Source organism: Adiantum capillus-veneris, chromosome 15, assembly GCF_014529385.1.
Source record: "Adiantum capillus-veneris isolate H3 chromosome 15, ASM1452938v2, whole genome shotgun sequence".
NCBI lineage: Eukaryota > Viridiplantae > Streptophyta > Polypodiopsida > Polypodiales > Pteridaceae > Adiantum > Adiantum capillus-veneris.
In genome coordinates this window covers 65,684,716-65,704,475 of record NC_140945.1, presented here as the reverse complement: position 1 = coordinate 65,704,475, position 19,760 = coordinate 65,684,716, and the positions used below count along the sequence as shown (strand labels likewise).

Sequence of the window (19,760 nt, the reverse complement as noted above, 5' to 3'; positions counted from 1 at the left end):
TGAGGACTTCTTTCTCAGGTTCCGAGCCCTCCCAGGCCCTACATGCATCTTCAAAATCATCGTGTAAGCATTCCTTGATGAGAGACCATGACGAGTCCATTGCTTCGCTTGTAGATGTAGGGGTTCTCCGTCATGAAACCACAAGAGCCCTACGAAAAGCACTCTTTCCAACCTATAGGTATACACACCACTCCTCACAAACACTCTCTCTCTCTCACACACACACACACACCAGACAACTGAAGCAAGGAAGGACTGTACAAGGTAGAGGAAACAGAACGCCTGAGATCACACACATCTTACCACACACACACACACACACACCACTCACGCGCAGAACAGCAAGAGGCTGCAAGCTGCCCGAGGGCGAAGACACAGAGGCAGACAACTGCAGGGGCTGCGAGGAAATCTGCCAGCGCATGCAACTCCCAGCCGCTGGCACACGGGCAGACTAGCGCGCAGGTGCAGAGCTCGCACAAGAGTACAGCTTGAGCAGGTGCAGAGCTCACATTCACCTCTCTCTCTCTCTCTCTCTCTCTCTCTCTCTCTCTCTCTCACACACACATCTACCAAACCAACAACTGAAATATGACGTCATGAAAACTTGTGACCCCCTTCCCCTTCAAAAATCTTCATATAACATGTAATGGAACAAGCTTGCTAAAGGGTAATTTAAAAAACTTGTACCATATTTACGCCATGAGCGACAAACACAAGCAGCATGAGCTACATCCCTTGGTGTTTCCAGCAGATTCAACATAGATATAAGTATCTCCTTGTCTAACTTGTTTAGAGCTCCATCAATTAGAGAACCCATAGAAGAAAAGAAGCAGCCTGCTTGCTTTCCTGCACAGTCATATATAAAAGTTCAAGTCCCAAAAAGTAATCAGAGTGACAGTAAGGTTTTATAAAATCAGCCTCAAGAAGTTTTTTTCCTTGAAGACAATTGTTCCAGCAAGCAGATTCTCTTGCATACTAATCTGATAATATTCGCTAAGCAAGCACTCATCTCAAATGATAAAAACTCTATCAAAAGCCATACCACTACTACAGTTGGAATAAAAAACACCTTGAACTCCTGGTGAAAACAGAATATGGTAACACCATTGCATTTTGAGTTATGAGGCAAACACATTAATGTATGATGATCACACAAGAACACTAGACACAAGTTGAGACTCGAGACGCAGGAAAATTACCCGTTACTCTCTACAGCTTTCTACAAGCGACTTGAGGGCTAGACCTGCCAGACACCCGGGTCTACCTTCACAAAGGCACATTCAGGAGATCCTGATGCGGCATCTAGAGGAGATTGGGGCAGCTCAGGGACATCAATCCCTAGAAAAGGCATTAAGAGGGAGATATTACCACCACCCAAGTGCTTCATCATCTCCAATTGAGCTTCCTAGGCCTACATACATAAATAAGATTTAAAAACTACCTACACCAAGGTCAAGCAAGCTTACAAAGATCACAAGAAAAGTAAAAGTAGGTTGCAAATAGATATCGATGGAAAGTTAACGTCAAGCTTGGCGAGTGGGTTTTGTTTCGCTTTGAGACTAGACTCAGGAAGAGGAAAGGCAAGAAACGACTCTATCAAAAGCTCAGCACACTCAATAGTAAAACTCTTGAGACAAACAGTAAAGAAATCCCACCAGGCGCACTCAACTTGAGGGCAAATCTTCTCCAAAGGCAAACTACGCTGCTCCCCCTTGTCGTCTGGAATCTGCAAATGCTATTCGTTCTATTCAATTCAAGTTATTCAGATGAAGAATGTGTGTTCAAGTGAATCATCCATCCAATTACAATGGTATCAGAGCCTAGCTTTCTTCTTGTTCTTACAAGAGGAACAATCACTCACGATGGAGGCTAACCCTAACCCTAATCCGACTTTAACAAAACCAATGGAGCTTCACAACCCTCATACTTCCAAGACTCCCACGACGATCCAATTTGATCGAGAATATATAGTGGGTCTCGTTCGAGAATTGCATTTGACTATCACTTTTCAGTTGTTTAAACCTTATATGGAAGTCAAGGATTTTCAAAATCTTTGTGAAATTTTGGGATCCACTTTACCTCAATCAATAGAATTCTTCTCAACCCCAAAATTCCTACCTGTTCTACATAGTGTAATGCATGGGCACCGCATGCCAGCTGAAAAGAATCAAACAGGAACAGACTTCAAAACTTCGACACAACTCAAAACTCAAAGAGAGAGAGAGAGAGAGAGAGAGAGAGAGAGAGAGAGAGAGAGAGAGAGAGAGAGAGAGAGATGCTCTAGCCCCAACACACTAAAACCCCTTTTGGTATTTTTTTTATATTGCTCTTGAGAAGGTACCATTGGCTGGCAGAGACTCTTTGCAAATCTACAATTGCATGTCTGCCAAAGGCCTCCCCAAGGCTCATATTTTAAGGCCCCAAGCCCAAAAAGCATTATGTACAAAACTTGCGCCCAAAAGCACTTCCGTGATTTGCGGCCCAGCCTACCACGTCAGCTCCACTGATTTGCGGCACATTTTGCGGACCAGCCAGCTACATCATCACTTCGTCAATAATTCTTTTAGGAGACTTCCTTGGACAAACAGTATTCTTGAAGTGGTAACGTAGTCCGATAGTATAGCGCTCGTGTTGGTGCTTCAAGGTTAACATTTTGAAGAAAGAGACAAGAAGATAGATATCCAAGAATTTATAATATTGCATGGTTTCAGTGGTCAGCATTTTCCAGTTCCCCCATTTTTCTAGAAGTTGTTCTTCAAATAAGGAGGTCACATAACTTCAAGACAAAATATTCTTGTAAGCTTGCCAAGTCCTTCCAACGTGAGGCTTTGTGACTAAAGAATTCCACCACTACTGTAACCGGCCTGTTAACTTCAAAAAGGGCGGTAGACTTTACTTCAAACCTTGATTTAGCTTTCACCCATTATTAGTCGTCTATTCTATCTGTGCTATAATGACACAAGAGAGGGAATTGGGATACAGATGCTAGAATGCATCTGTATGCGAGTCAGTCACTAGATTGGCCCCTAAATAGGCGCCCCTTTCGGTATTTCTTTATTCTTTTACAGTTAAGAGGAAGTACAAAGAGTGCTTATAGCACTAAACCTGTATCCCGCAGTTCTTAACCTGTATCCCGCAGTTCCTATCCTGTTTGGAGGAATTTGGGCAACATAACGACGCAGAACCCTGCCCAAAACTAGGGAATCCTAAGGAGACCACTGTCTCCCGATTCCACCTTTAATTGACCAAAACAAAGCATAACCAGCCTCTGTAATTTCTGGTTATTGATTGGTTTTTCTCTGTTTTCAGCTCCGTGTAGCCCCTGCACTATTCCCTGCACCTTGGGCTAGTTGCCCCTTGAATCTGGAAGGATTTAGGGCATCGAAACAACTCCAAACCTGCAAAAATCAGAGTTCCGAGAATCCTAATCTGTATCCAGCAATACAACACTTGTTTTGGATAAATTTTGGCAACACAACGGCTCCAAAATTGACCCCAAACAATTCCCAACACTGGAACTTGATTCAACTGACAAAAACCCTCTGATTCCAACTCAAAAAGAGCAATTACAGCTCGCTGGAATTTCTGTTTTTTCACTTGTTTTGAGCCCCAACACTTCCCAAAAGTGTTCTCTGACAATTGGGCACTGTTCCCAATGCATCTGGCATCCATACGACTGCAAGACAGTAAATTTCAGACCGCTGTATTTTCTGGTTGGGACCTGTTTTCGACTGTCAACTGTCCCTGCACTGTTCCCAATGCCTTGGACTACGTGCCCCTTGATTCTGGCATGATTCCGAGCACAAAACAGTCCCAAAACAGCCCAAAATCAGCAATAAAACAGTGCTGATTTTTGTGTGTTTACTTGAGAGGTTATCACCCTCTCGTTTCCCTGCTTTGGAGTAGCAGTTAGCTACTCCTGTTCCTGTTCAGGGAGGCTCTTGCCTCAGCAATAGAGCATCAAACCACAAGACTGTACATGGTCAATCTGATGAGCCCACTAGAGGGGCATAACCATAAAGAATAGGGGGGGGAGAGAGAGAATAGGGGGGAGAGAGAGCAGTGAGAGGTGTGCAGGTCATGACATCCTGCACCTCACTGTACATAGAGGGTAAGCCAGCACTCCATTGAAGCTCTCCCACCTGTGACAGCACTCAAAAACGAGCTCACAGCTGAAAAATCACGTTTTTGCCTTCTCTTTAAGTAGTAAACTGGCCTCAGAGTGCCAAGTGTCACTCATTTGTGCAGTTTCCCGCTTTAGACCCTCGAGTCTAAAAATATCTCACCTGCAGCCTCTGTTGACTTGGCCACAGAGTAACAAAATGATCCCCATGTCAAACTGCACATAATGACACGAAGACATTTTGCCGTCCAAAAATAGCAGTCCCTAAAATTTAGGAGTTTCTGCCATTACATTCTTCTAGGTCATCTGACCCTCTTTGTACATTGCAACCACACCCAGAACTGAAATGTAGCCTATGTAGCAAAGGATTCCGCTTTGGTTGGCCAATGACCCCACTTTGGCTAACCATAGTCCTTGTCCAACCTTAGTGCTCTTTAGCCCTCAAGCCTGAACTCTCTCTAAATAGTTCCACACTGGCTATGCAATGCAGGGCAATTAGATTTCCAGAGGGGTGTTTCCAAAAGGTAAAACAAACGAAATTCCCCAAAGAAAGAGAAAATAAACAAAAATGGAATTGCCACTGGCTGGTGACATACACCCCTCTTGAAATCTCAAACTTCCTCGTTTGCACCTATGTCGTACATGGTCACAGTCAACCCTGGTGTATTCAACACCTCGTCGACACATGTACGACACATACATGCTCATTGTCAACCCTGGTGTATTCAACAACTTGTCGACACATGTATTGCCTGCATGTGAACCCTATCCCAATGACATAGTGGAAGCGTCACACTCTGCCATTGCTTTGAGTCCATAACTTTCCAATGACAAAATGGAAGCGTCATATTGTCACTGTCTTTTAGTACACGTTGGATCCAGTAACACTTTCGAGCATACCCAAACCGACAGTTTAAGAATGCAATTACACATGTACCCTTTAATAGAAGCAATTACTGTATCCTTGACAAACTGACAAGAAATACTCACTTCTATAGCACTAACCAAACTTTTGGACATTCCGTAAGAGCAATTGCCAAACTGACAATCTGTACAACTCTAACATTCATGTAACATGCACTTCATTTGAGCTCACTATAAGTAACATGTACATCATTTCTTTCAGAAGCCATTGTCACACTGACAATCCATGTAGCTTTGAATCTCAAGGGGTCAAGGTAGGTTGCAAACCAAGGTTATAAGTTCCCATACTTTTAGTGACTCTGCAAGTTCACTTTTTTCTATCTACTTGACATCCAAAGGTGAATAGCTTTTGAACTTTACCAAACAGCACCTTGCAACCTTGCCTTTTCTTTTCTTTCTTTATGTGCCAAAATCTGTTCCGGGACCAAGATCTCGTCAAGTTCCTCGACTTCCGGCTGATCTTAAACTGGCATATCTTCTGGCACATCACCCACATAGGGTCTGAGAAGACTCACGTGAAACGCATTGTGAATCTTCCAACTCTCAAGCAATTTCAGCCTTTATGCAATATCACTGATTTACATACTGGGCATCGAAAACAATCTTTCTCTGCTCTTCATCTTGATCTTTGGAGATTAACCTGTGATCTACCCTTATGCTGTCACTTTTATTGGGCTGAGAATTCTCTTCTTGACCCAATTTTGGCAGCATAACTGTAATAGAAACCTTCACAACCAAAAATACACATATCCAAGTGATTATCCACGCATAATAGAGCACTTTTGCAAACCTGTCATGGAAATTCAGCACGCTGAATTCTCTGTTTTTAGCTCCTAAAATGCTCCAAATCACTTGTATTAATGTCCTCTGGCTTCCCCGAAGCTCTTGGGACAAAAAGGCATCAAATAGGGTCAAAACCCTAAATCTGCAGAAAAATACAACAAGCTGTATTTTCTTCTTTCGGGCTCTGTTTTGCGTGCCAATCGCACCAATTCGTAGCCTTTGATCTTCTGCATCAGTAGGACTACTTGCCCTTTGATTTACACAAGATTTCTCGCAAGAAATCTTGTTAAATCATCCTGTACCTGTTTTGAATTAGCCTTTAGCTAATTCGGTACCTGTATGAAATCATTCCAAGTGGGAAGGAGTTTGTCCTTGTAACAACAATGTATTCCACCGCTTACTTGCATCTTTTTTTTTCAGAAAAGTGGCAGCTTTCCTGACTTTAAATACTCCTTCCAACAAATGTTTTGTCAAACTGTTCGAGGAAAGAGAAAACCTTTGTCCTCTCATCAAAGCCATTGAATGTGTCAATGGACTCATTGATCATCTTCTTTGTATGGCTTTAGCTTATCCATTGACTCCAAATTGTCAAAAGAGACAGTTTGCATAATGGGTACACCTGTGGGAGCCATAAGGTACTCCCTGGCCAATAACATGTTGATGTCCAGGTGTCATATTCACTGATGGGATTGAAAAACCAGCCATACCCAAGTTGCCTTGTGACACCCCAAACTGACCTTGTGTGCCCTGAAATCCTGGGTGCAAACCAATGTTTGCATACATGGGGTTGGGCACCATGCCTTGTATACCCCTAAACACTGTTCCTGGCATGCCAAAACTGCCTTGAACTTGATGTGCTATTGATGAAGATTGTATGAACTCCATAAATCTTGGATTCTCCATCAATTGCTTGAACATGGTCACAGCAGTAACAACCTGCAAAGCTTTCTCTGCTTAGCCTGAACTCTCGCCAATTTCATGTGCAGTTGGAATAGGCTGTCTATCCTCTAAAGAGGAACCCTCTTCCTTGTTGCCATCCATCCTGTATCCAAAGAAAGACTCGTAGCCTTTCTCACTTGTATCCAAAGAAAAACTGTCGTAGCCTTTCTCACCTGTAAATCCAAAGAAAGACTCGTAGCCTTTCTCACCTGTAAGTCCACTCGATCTACTTTCAAACTCTCTGTGTTTTCAAGGTCATCCCAAACTCTCTCTGTGTGTTTAACCCAAACTGACCAAGGCTCACTTTTTGAGGAAAAACTGATTTAATCTCGGTGATGGAACCATGTAACCGGCCTGTTAACTTCAAAAAGGACAGTAGACTTTACTTCAAACCTTGATTTAGCTTTCACCCATTATTAGTCGTCTATTCTACATGTGCTATAATGACACAAGAGAGGGGAATGGGATACAGATGCTTTATGCTAGAATGCATCTGTATGCGAGTCAGAGACCAGATTGGCCCCTAAATAGGCGCCCCTTTCGGTATTTCTTTATTATTTAAAAGAGGGAATAAAAGCTCTGGTTCCCTACAAGCTGCCCCGCACAATCTGGGCTGAATTTCTTCTGTTCTGGCCGATTTCGGCAACGTAACTGTACTAGGACCCTTCACAGTCAGTATCCCCACGCATTAGATGACTTTCCCGACGCATACGGACACTTTGCAAAACCTGGCGAGAATCTGCAGCACGCTGAATTCTCTGTTTTCTGCCCCGAAAATGTGTTAGATCACTTGTACAGCGGTCCCCTTGCGTCCCCGAACCTCCTGGGGGTATTAGGGTCCGTTTAGGGCCAAAACCCTAAACCTGCAAAAATACACAGCTGGCTGTAATTCCCTGTTTTGGGCTCCGTTTCGCGTGCCGGTCGCATCTGTAGCAAGACCTCGAGCTCCCGCACCTGTAGGGCTACTTGCCCTTTGGATCGGACAAGATTTCGGGCGTGAAACCTCTCCGAATTCACCTGTACCTGCGGGGGATTAGCAGCTAGCTAATCCAGTACCTGTGCAAGAGGCTCTTGCCTCGACAATCATGCATGAACCCACACAACTGTACATTGGTCAATCTGATGAGCCCACTAGAGGGGCATAACATACTGCCATAGGGGAGAGAGAGGGCAGTGAGAGGTGTGCAGGTCATGACATCCTGCACTTCACTGTACATAGAGGGTAAGCCAGCACTCCATTGAAGCTCTCCCACCTGTGAGAGCACTCGAAAACGAGCTCACAGCTGAAAAATCACGTTTTTGCCTTCTCTTTAAGTAGTAAACTGACCTCAGAGTGCCAAGTGTCACTCATTTGTGCATTTTCCAGCTTTACACCCTCGGGTCTAAAAATATCTCACCTGCAGTCTCTGTTGACTTGGCCACAGAGTAACAAAATGATCACCATGTCAAACTGCACGTAATGACGCGAAGACATTTTGCCGTCCAAAAATAGAAGTCCCTAAAATTTAGGAGTTTCTGCCATTACATTCTTCTAGGTCATCTGACCCTCTTTGTACACTGCAGCCACACCCAGAACTGAAATGTAGCCTATGTAGCAAAGGATTCCGCTTTGGCTGGCCAATGACCCCACTTTGGCTAACCATAGTCCTTGTCCAACCTTAGTGCTCTTTAGCCCTCAAGCCTGGACTCTCTTTGAACAGTTCCACACTGGCTATGCAATGCAGGGCAATTAGATTTCCAGAGGGGTGTTTCCAAAAGGTAAAACAAACGAAATTCCCCAAAGAAAGAGAAAATAAACAAAAATGGAATTGCCACTGGCTGGTGACAGTACACCTGTGGGAGCCATAAGGTACTCCCTGGCCAATAACATGTTGATGTCCAGGTGTCATATTCACTGATGGGATTGAAAAACCAGCCATACCCAAGTTGCCTTGTGACACCCCAAACTGACCTTGTGTGCCCTGAAATCCTGGGTGCAAACCAATGTTTGCATACATGGGGTTGGGCACCATGCCTTGTATACCCCTAAACACTGTTCCTGGCATGCCAAAACTGCCTTGAACTTGATGTGCTATTGATGAAGATTGTATGAACTCCATAAATCTTGGATTCTCCATCAATTGCTTGAACATGGTCACAGCAGTAACAACCTGCAAAGCTTTCTCTGCTTAGCCTGAACTCTCGCCAATTTCATGTGCAGTTGGAATAGGCTGTCTATCCTCTAAAGAGGAACCCTCTTCCTTGTTGCCATCCATCCTGTATCCAAAGAAAGACTCGTAGCCTTTCTCACTTGTATCCAAAGAAAAACTGTCGTAGCCTTTCTCACCTGTAAATCCAAAGAAAGACTCGTAGCCTTTCTCACCTGTATCCAAAGAAAGACTCTCGTAGCCTTTCTCACCTGTAAATCCACTCGATCTACTTTCAAACTCTCTATGTTTTCAAGGTCATCCCAAACTCTCTCTGTGTCTTTAACCCAAACTGACCAAGGCTCACTTTTTTGAGGAAAAAGTGATTTAATCCCGTCGATGGAACCATGTAACCGGCCTGTTAACTTCAAAAAGGGCGGTAGACTTTACTTCAAACCTTGATTTAGCTTTCACCCATTATTAGTCGTCTATTCTACCTGTGCTATAATGACACAAGAGAGGGAATTGGGATACAGATGCTAGAATGCATCTGTATGCGAGTCAGACACTAGATTGGCCCCTAAATAGGCACCCCTTTTGGTATTTCTTTATTCTTTTACAGTTAAGAGGAAGTACAAAGAGTGCTGTATCCCGCAGTTCTTAACCTGTATCCCGCAGTTCCTATCCTGTTTCGAGGAATTTGGGCAACATAACAACGCAGAACCCTGCCCAAAATAGTCTACAAGTAGAGAATCCTAAGGAGACCACTGTCTCCCGATTCCACCTTTAATTGACCAAAACAAAGCATAACCAGCCTCTGTAATTTCTGGTTATTGATTGGTTTTTCTCTGTTTTCAGCTCCGTGTAGCCCCTGCACTGTTCCCTGCACCTTGGGCTAGTTGCCCCTTGAATCTGAAAGGATTTAGGGCATCGAAACAACTCCAAACCTGCAAAAATCAGAGTTCCGAGAATCCTAATCAGTATCCAGCAATACAACACTTGTTTTGGATAAATTTTGGCAGCACAACGGCTCCAAAATTGACCCCAAACAATTCCCAACACTGGAACTTGATTCAACTGACAAAAACCCTCTGATTCCAACTCAAAAAGAGCAATTACAGCTCGCTGGAATTTCTGTTTTTTCACTTGTTTTGAGCCCCAACACTTCCCAAAAGTGTTCTCTGACAATTGGGCACTGTTCCCAATGCATCTGGCATCCATACGGCTGCAAGACAGTAAATTTCAGACCGCTGTATTTTCTGGTTAGGACCTGTTTTCGACCTATTTTCAACTGTCAACTGTCCCTGCACTGTTCCCAATGCCTTGGACTACGTGCCCCTTGATTCTGGCATGATTCCGAGCACAAAACAGTCCCAAAACAGCCCAAAATCAGCAATAAAACAGTGCTGATTTTTGTGTGTTTACTTGAGAGGTTATCACCCTCTCGTTTCCCTGCTTTGGAGTAGCAGTTAGCTACTCCTGTTCCTGTTCAGGGAGGCTCTTGCCTCAGCAATAGAGCATCAAACCACAAGACTGTACATGGTCAATCTGATGAGCCCACTAGAGGGGCGTAACCATAAAGAATAGGGGGGAGAGAGAGCAATGAGAGGTGTGCAGGTCATGACATCCTGCACCTCACTGTACATAAAGGGTAAGCAAGCACTCCATTGAAGCTCTCCCACCTGTGACAGCACTCAAAAACGAGCTCACAGCTGAAAATCACGTTTTTGCCTTCTCTTTAAGTAGTAAACTGGCCTCAGAGTGCCAAGTGTCACTCATTTGTGCATTTTCCCGCTTTAGACTCTAGTCTAAAAATATCTCACCTGCAATCTCTGTTGACTTGGCCACAGAGTAACAAAATGATCCCCATGTCAAACTGCACGTAATGACGCGAAGACATTTTGCCGTCCAAAAATAGTAGTCCCTAAAATTTAGGAGTTTCTGCCATTACATTCTTCTAGGTCATCTGACCCTCTTTGTACACTGCAGCCACACCCAGAACTGAAATGTAGCCTATGTAGCAAAGGATTCCGCTTTGGCTGGCCAATGACCCCACTTTGGCTAACCATAGTCCTTGTCCACCCTTAGTGCTCTTTAGCCCTCAGGCCTGGACTCTCTGAATAGTTCCACACTGGCTATGCAATGCAGGGTAGTTAGATTTCCAGAGGGGTGTTTCCAAAAGGCAAAACAAACGAAATTCCCCAAAGAAAGAGAAAATAAACAAAAATGGAATTGACAACTACACAGTATTGTATGTAAGGAAAGTGGTTGCTCAAGAAATTTTGGATTCTTCTATGTGAATCCCCAATGAATAAATATTGTCGAACTGTTGAAGGAACTATGATGCTTTCTTCCGATTGCTGCAAAAGAATGGAGGTAATACAAAGACAAAGAATACGTCACAATTGTGACAGGGTGCTACGATTTTTTGAGAAAATAAATGTGAAGAACCTAAGTCCGGGCCTGGGACACAAAGATTCTTTGAGAAAATAAGAGGTTCTTCAGGTTCTTTTCTCAAGTGATGATACCGAACACTGCCAAAGGCTCTGATACCAATGTAATGTGCAACGAAGTGATTGAGGGTGAATGCTGAGGATGAGTGCTCAGTGGGTACTCGATATTCCTTTTACTTCATGAGAGATGTGCAAAGACTAAAGATAAGAAAATCATATTTTGAGTGAAGGTTCTGTGAGTGATAGAGAGAAAAGAAGAGTAACACCGTATCGGGTCCCGATCATCTCTATCGATAGAGAGGTATTTGATTTAGATTGCACAAATGTTGATACAAGGGTCCTAGATACGAAGATGCTGATGGGATCTTGAAGTAGATGCTTGGATCTGAGAGGCTAAGGGCTGGAAATGCAAAATGCTAGGGATGTTGAATGGTATCTACAAGCTCGACGAGGCTATGGGCTGATTTGCTATGGGTCGATCCCAAATCTGCTTCGCGTCCTTCATCAATCAGATGTGACTGATAAATGATCAAATCAGAGCATTGACTTACTCCAATAGCTTCGCTCTTGCTTGGTCCTTTGGCTTCAAAAGTTAAGCCTCCATGCTTCTACAGATCACCGATCTTCTCATTCCTCGTGACTTGTTGCTCCATCACAAACTTCCTCTTCTCATACTTCTTCATCTTGGACCGAGTTCAAGTCAAAATCAACACCCCTTGACATGAGCGATGTCAACTTGGGCATGTGAGAAAGCTAGGACATGTTGGGACAAAGAAGAACCTTTAAATCAACCCACAATAGCTCCGAATCGGCCTTAAGAGGGTGAAAACCAAAACTAGTGATACGCCTCTTTCCGTTGCAAAAAATTAGCATGATACTCACTCAGATCACCGATCCGACCATTTTGCCTCTTTGCTATTGATGCCTCAATGTTTCCATCCTCCTGCACTAAACAATGCAAGAGCTTCTTCTTGACAGTCCACAAGAGCTTCTATTCCTCTTGGGGGAGTTTTCCGGCAGATGGTATCACACCTGATAGATAGTTGCAACACCTGCTTTTGCACCACCTTTACCGCCTCCTTTGCCACCACCTCCCTCACAGCCTCCCTTGTTTTACAGTTGGAACCCATATGCCTATCCCTACTATTTACCTCTAGTATCAGAGACCTCTGTTCTCGAAAGGATGTGTCTCTTCACCCAAGAGTCACACCTGTTCGGTGAATAGCCATGCCTCTTCAGTGAATGGTTGGACCTTTATGCCAAAGGGTCACGACTCTACAGCAGAAGGATACGACTATTGGCCTAGAGTCATTCTCTTGAGGGTATTATGGTCATGTCATTTCATCGTGTCTGCCGTTTCTATATAAGAACACTCTTGTAACACATTTCAATCAATCAACACACATTCAATCTCCTATCTTCTAGTTTCGTTCTTAGTTCAGTTTTTATCTAAGTTCAATTATAAATAAACACACATAGTAAGAGTGTTCTTCACAGTGGTATTAGAGCAATATTTTTCCCGAGACCCGAAGGTTTTGAGCCTCTCACCCTCACCGCTACCCTCTCTCGGAGTTGTATGGAAGCAGAAGAAAGGTAGTATACACACACACACGAGCATGAGGTAACTTGAATTTGTTATGCTTAATACTTTCCATATAAACGACGACAACAATGTGTGTGTACGGTATACTCGGAAAATTACTTGCACCTTTTCGTCGATTGCACCTCTTCGCCCTCACTGCTCGCACCCTTTCTAGTGGAAGGCCATTGCGATCAGACACTTTCCATGTAATAGACTTGGACACCCCAAGTCTAGAATCTGCCACTTCACAAGAGAGAGATTTACTTAAAAATACTTCACAACTTTTAAATCACAGTTCGATTTGGTCGACACGGCCCGGCATAGTTCCGTGCCCAGAGAGATTGGCCCCAAAGATTGCTACCCCTTTCGGTACTTCTTTTATATTAATGTTTGATCAAAGTACAACTCCCGCTGGTCCTCGGCTCTTGGACTCTGCATCCAGATGCTCTGAGAAGTGAGGCCCCTAAGGGTCCTTTTATTCTTACAAGGGATTCCAAAAGTAGAGCCCCAAAAGCAGTTAACTCAAAAGCCATTGGTTTCTAAAGCAATGCACCCAAAAAGCAACTGATCCTAAAAGCAATCAGCACAAATTACAGAACTTCAGTACAGCTGTCAGTGCGATTTACGGGACTGTTCGTACAGTCTGCCACGTCAGCATGTCAGTGCAAAATCTGAGGGTTCCGTATTGCCTTCATGTCATCATGTCAGTGCAAAATCTGACGTGTCATTTGTCCAGCCCGGGTGGTCATGCCACCTCAGCACTTTGTGACATATCCCCCTCTTGAAAGAATTGTAATCGCCCTCGATTACACTTGCAAAATCAGACAGAGGCCATAAACCAGTTCAGTAGACACCGACTCTATGTATCGACGCACTAGACGACACCAATCCAGCACTTGTACAAAGACGACAGTCACATCACATCAGATCACATTCAAATCACAGTCAGATCACATCACATAGAATCTAGGACCGTGATTCCTGGCACCGTATCTAGCAATCGCATCTAGATCCGCATCGGACCTCACTGATGTCGATTTAACTAGTCCCATATCACGATCGCGTCCATAGATTTTAACACCGAAATGCTGCAATCATTTGATCAATCATTCCAGTCAAGCACTACCGTGTGCGAGTAATCATTTTTGGGGATCCTATGTCAAAGTACTTCTCTTATAAATTCATTGAGCAAAATACTGCTAGCACATCGATATCCCTAAAACCCAAAGGTAAATCAGTGACTTTATTCCATCGAGGTAATCTGTGACAAAGGAGTAGAGTAACTCCCCTCTTGTGCAGTCCCGCCTGCACCAGATTTAACCCGCTGATTTGTGGAAACTCTTGGAATAGCCACAGCTAAACAAAAAGCGTCAACGTAAAGTTCCAAATCTGAGGAGTATCTACTAGGTCCTCCTTCTCCATCCAATTCGCATTTAATGCCGGATGGTTCTTAACTAAGAACCACCATTCACCTTACCTTTCTCTTTCCTGTCTTGAAAAGCCAACATCTGTTCTTGAACAAATATCTTCTCGCTCTTTTTCAATTCAGGTTTATCCGGGAGCTATCACCGCTCCAAAGCCATCATTATCATCTCATTCATAATCGTTTTATATGCTCACAAATAACAGGTTCTTCCATACAACATTGGTTTCATCCAAAAATTCAAAATCTTCTTCAAAGAAGTCTTATTTCATTAATTCATACAGCAAAATAATGCTAATTTATCCATAATGTTCTATTAAAAATTTATTTTGGAACGAGTATCTCCTCGTCCAGCTGTATTTCCATTATGTCAGTCATCCTTATTCTTATGCCTTATTGGGCACCGTGCAGCAATATGTCCTTGTTCTCCACATTCAAAACACTTTCCTGCTTTGAAATATTCATCTTTCAGGTCTTCTGTCATTCGAGATCGTGTATCTTTCTGTTTTTCTGTCAGTCGAGTTCATGTATCTGTCTGTCGTTTGTTTCTGTGCTGACTTGTTGAAGGTTCGTCGAGTGGGTGAATCAAGTTACCCGAATGCATAGCGGATCCCAGCTTAGCATGTCCCATCAATTGTTGAATGGACTCTGACTTCTTCTCAAGGCAGTAGTGTTGAATTTCGTTGGGGAGTCCACAACAAAACCTCTCAATCTGCTCCTTAAAACTGAGCTTCTTGAAAGAAGAGGTCGGCAGGAAAGTACCCCAAAATCTTTCAGAGTAATCATCCAAAGTGTCACCTCTGATCATCCGAAGGTGGTTCCAATCGGTTCTCACATCTCAGTCATACTCTTGAGTGAGCCATGAAGAAATAAAGAGTTTCTTGAATTTCGGTCCTTCTGTCGGTGCTTCTTTCCATAACAAAAGAGTGGACCACCATGTCCGTGCATTGCCTTTCAGAAAGGATGTTGTCCATCTAATCTTGGAGTGCTCTGTATAGCGGCCTCCAGAAAATGCTATGTCAAACTATTGGATAAAGGCTAAAGTCTTAGGAGCATCTCGACACCAAGGTTTCAAATTTTAATGCTTGTCTCCCCTCTTTGAATTTCTTCGCCTTCTTGCCCTTGTCATCGAGAAAATCATAGCAATTGGCTCTATAAAAGTGCTTCCTTTTTTAATAAAACATACAATCTCCTCGTCATTTCTTGCCCTTTTTGTCCTCATCACTCGAGTCAGAAAAGGATGAGTTATCCGAACTGTCAGAAGAAGATGAGGACGAACTGGACAATGCTTTGCAACGTACACGCTCCTTCTGTTTTCTTGCTTTCTCAAACGGCCCAAGTAACCACGGAAGTCAATTCCCTTGTTACGTTTCTTTAATTGCTTCTCCTTTGACCCAAATAGTTGGTTGAGTCGTTTTTCGACAACGTCCTCGAGTTCATCTTCAGTAAATGATTGCCAATTTAATTGGTGACTCAATGGCTTTCTACCAAAGAGTATGCACTTCATCCATCGAGTGCCAGGTCAAAAATTTTGCATGCTGTGAATCCTTGGTAAGCTGAAGCATCTGCTTTGCGCACTCGTCAACCTGCTGTTGACGCTGCATCTCCATGAGTTGATACTGCGAAGGCCGAGGTGGCCCGTACTCATTCTCTGCTAATCCACTTGAATTATCCGTAGCGCCTCCCTCTTCGGAGGTAGCAACCTCCCTCTTCGGAGGTAGCAGCCTCCCTCTTCGGAGGTAGTAGATAGAGTGGTCTGATTCTTTTCGGAATCCATATGTGCCGCGAGAAGAAGGATCGGATTTCTCGGTAGAAGAGAAATCAGCCGTACTCCGATACCACTGTAACAAACTTGGACACCCCTAGTCTAGAATCACATTTCAATTTGGTCGACAGCCCAACGTAGTTCCGTGCCCAGAGAGATTGGCCCCAGAGACTGGCGCCCCTTTCGGTACTTCTTTTATATTAATATTTGATCAAAGTACAACTCTCGCAGGTCCTCGACTCTCAGACTCTGCGTCCAAATCCTCTGAGAAGTGAGGCCCCTAAGGGTCCTTTTATTCTTACAAGGAATGCCAAAAGTAGAGCCCCAAAAGCAATTAAACTCAAAAACCATTGGTTTCTAAAGCAATGAATCCCAAAAGCAATTTGTTCCAAAAGCAATTGATCCCAAAAACTACCAAAAGCAGTCAGCGCAAATCTCTCTCTCTCACTCTCTCAGATTAGCTAATTTCTCTCTTGAGTCTTGAGTCATGATCTACAATTCTCTACTGAATAAATCAAGGTCAGTCTCTTGAGATTGTTCCTTACACGTTAACAAATCTCTCTCCCTCTCTCCCTCTCTCTCTCTCTAAATGAAATGAAACAAATCGTAACACACGCATGCTCCATCAGGCAATGAGCCGGCAAACATACGCACATAGCCAAACACGCACACGCTCTTTCTTTCAGCATAGAAATAAGTTCTCTCTCTCTCTCTCTCTCTCTCTCTCTCTCTCTCTCACTCAGCGGCTACCTTCGGCTATTGATTTGAGCTCCCTCGTTACTTCTGCGCAGGCGCACTAATGCCACTTTTGCTTTCACTATTACAAGTCCAGAGGAAGTGTCTTACTTGTACTCGCTCGGAAACGCTTTGGAATCTCGATGAATAAAGTCAAGACAACAATTGTATAAGTCTTATGGCAGTTGTCGCCGCCCAATCCTATTCCCAATTACGAAAGTGATTATTAAATTGCGCTTGAATGATCTTTTGGTTTTTTGTGCAAAACTCACAATTGTGAGTGATATGCCATCAAAAATTTTACAAATTCGCCTCATGCTCATGCCGAGCCTTGAGAGCAGATGATTATTACTACCGAAAGTTCAGTCCTTTATGCAGAGCTGTTGGAGTTAATATATGTGCCTAGATTATCTTAATTAGTTGTTTTCATAGTTAACATAGATGACGGACGACACACACGCGCACGCGCGTAGAGAGAGAGAGAGAGAGAGAGAGAGAGAGAAGGGGGGGAAGAGTGGATAGCAACATGCTTTTTAATTCTAGATAGAAGCCAATAATTATGTTACAAAAAAGAGCCTTCTTCATAAGAGAGTAACTGTCAAATATATAAGGAATCCCAAGCCCAAAAAGAGATCATTATCAAACCAAACCCCATCTAATCTAGCTATAGTTCTAAAAGCCAAATCTATTGTAGAAGTCATCATTTAGGTTTTAAATGAAGCTTGCCATAGACACGGGTTCGCACCCATAACACCCATGGCCCAATGTATCGCACAATTCGTCCAAGCCGCTAGGAGTATCATCAAGAACAAACATTCTCACTTTCCAATTCTTTGATTCAAATCCAATGGAAGGTAGTGCATTTATGGGTTGTTAGTACCCTATCTCTCTACCAAAGACATGACCCCGTCATGTTGCCTCATCCAACTCTAGGGCAACATGATAGTACCCTATGAGTCATAAAGGCTCATAAAGACGTACCAAGAGATGGGCTAGATAAAAGTGTTTTTTGTAAACAAGAATCAGTATGTTTGTCAAGATCCACAGCTATTGCAAGACATAATAAATATTGATTAAAAAGTCGTTTCTTATGACATCAAAGTCTTCTAAGATATGGAAAAAATCATATGTTGGTATAGGTTCCCTCCAAAAGGGTGGATCTATGCTTCATACATCACAATTATTATGTTCTACTCTTTCAAACATTGAAGGCATGTGAGACTCATTTTTTTGTAAAGTTTCAACAAATTACCTCTTATATATCCAGATACCCTATCCATTCTGTATTCGACTGTAGATCTACTGGCCATCTATAAACAATAACACAAAATAGATTAATTTAAAACTTCAATTAACAAAAATTCAATGACAAAGAGTAATACATGGATGAAAGATACTATCAAACCTTGAACATGTGTCCTATAAGCACTTCTTTGTATACAATGTTTGGGGTGCAAGCATTAGATCTGTGTTTGGATTGGTTGCCGATATTTGGCTCCCATCTAACAAAATCTTTATGGCACTAGAAGAACGCACGCGTGACATTACTACATAGCCATGAGTAAAAACAGGCGTAGCCAAGTATAAATCTAAGACTCCAAGTGTTTGGCCTTGTGCCTTGTTGATGGTCGTTCCGAATGCAAGCTGTTATGAGCATGTATAGAGGTAGAAGAGAGCAAGAGGAGGCGCTCACAATGTACAAGAACTTGGACTTGATGATAAGCTTAATATTGATTACAAGACTTAATATTTTATTAAGAGAGCTAGATACAAGACTTGGATTACATGACTTGAGTACAAGACAAGGCTTGATTGCAAGGACAAGACTTGAACATAAGAACTAGAAGAGGGATTTCCTCATAGGAGCCTCACAACTGATGTTGGCAAGACTTAGGGGCTTGTGGCCCAAGACCCCTATTTATACTAGTGCTTGAGGAGGTTATTTGAGGAGGTTAGGACTTTCTAGGTTCTCCTTGAGGAGGTTAGAATCTTTTAGAACCTTCTTGATCCTTCTAGTTCTTTTAGAACCTTCTGGATCCTTCTTCAACTTTCTAGAGCTTTCCAGAAACTTCTAGATTCTTCTGGAATCTTCTCCAAGTTTCTAGAAACTTATTGATCCTTCTAGTTCTTCTAGAACCTTCTTCAACTTTCTAGAGCTTTCCAGAAACTTCTAGATTCTTCCGGAATCTTCTCCATGCTTCTAGAATCTCCTTGATACTTTTAGAACTTCTAGAATCTTCTAGATCCTTCTAGATTCTTCTAGAGCCTTCTAGCGATGATGTAGGCGATGACATAGGCGATGATGCAGGCAACGACTGACTCTCAAGCATCCATGACATTACCCCCTCCTATAGCGACGAGTTCCACGAGAAGCAGTGGTGTTCCTTGAGTTGGGCTTCCATGGATGTTGTTGATGGAACTCTTGGACTTTGAGAGATGCATGTTGTAGATTGTGTACTGGTTCCCAGGTTCGTTCACTAACATCAAAGCCTTTCCAATGCACCAAGTACTGTAACCTGCCACGCGAAACTCGAGAATCTAGGACTTTCTTGACCCCATATTCGTCATGTCCTTGAATCTCAACCGGAGGAGGTGGTTGTAGGGCTCTTCCTGGGATTTTAGATGTGTGACAAGGTTCTAGGATTGAGACATGAAAGACCGGATGGATTTTCATGGATGAGGGCAATTGGAGTCGATAGGTGACTGGATTGACTTGATGGATAATTTTAAACGGGCCAAGCCTTCGATAATCAAGATTTTGACAGGGACGAGATGAACACAGATCACGTCGTAGGAGCCACACTTTATCCCCTTCTTTGTATTTTGGATGCTACATGCAATGGAGATCTGCACTTTCCTTATACTTGGATTGAGCTTCTTTGATATGAATTGTAAGTTCTTTGTGAA

The 19,760-nt window shown here is 43.0% G+C and overlaps 1 protein-coding gene across 3 annotated transcripts in view; it reads right to left on the bottom strand.

Annotated features, from left to right (window-relative positions):
* The window catches only part of LOC147440809 (F-box family protein), a 99,685-nt gene extending 82,660 nt beyond the window's left edge, over window positions 1-17,025 (bottom strand). For 2 of the 3 annotated variants that reach the window (XM_086482639.1, XM_086482642.1), the window contains exons 1-2: window positions 16,869-17,025; window positions 688-846 (exon numbers count right to left, since the gene is read on the bottom strand). In XM_086482639.1, coding sequence (XP_086338765.1) covers window positions 688-817 — 130 coding nt within the window. In that variant the 5' untranslated portion in view covers window positions 818-846; window positions 16,869-17,025. Of the gene's footprint in view, window positions 1-687; window positions 847-1,199; window positions 1,412-16,868 lie in introns of all 3 variants that reach the window. The other variant, XM_086482641.1, reaches the window with a different exon arrangement.
* Window positions 17,026-19,760: the final 2,735 nt, after the last annotated feature.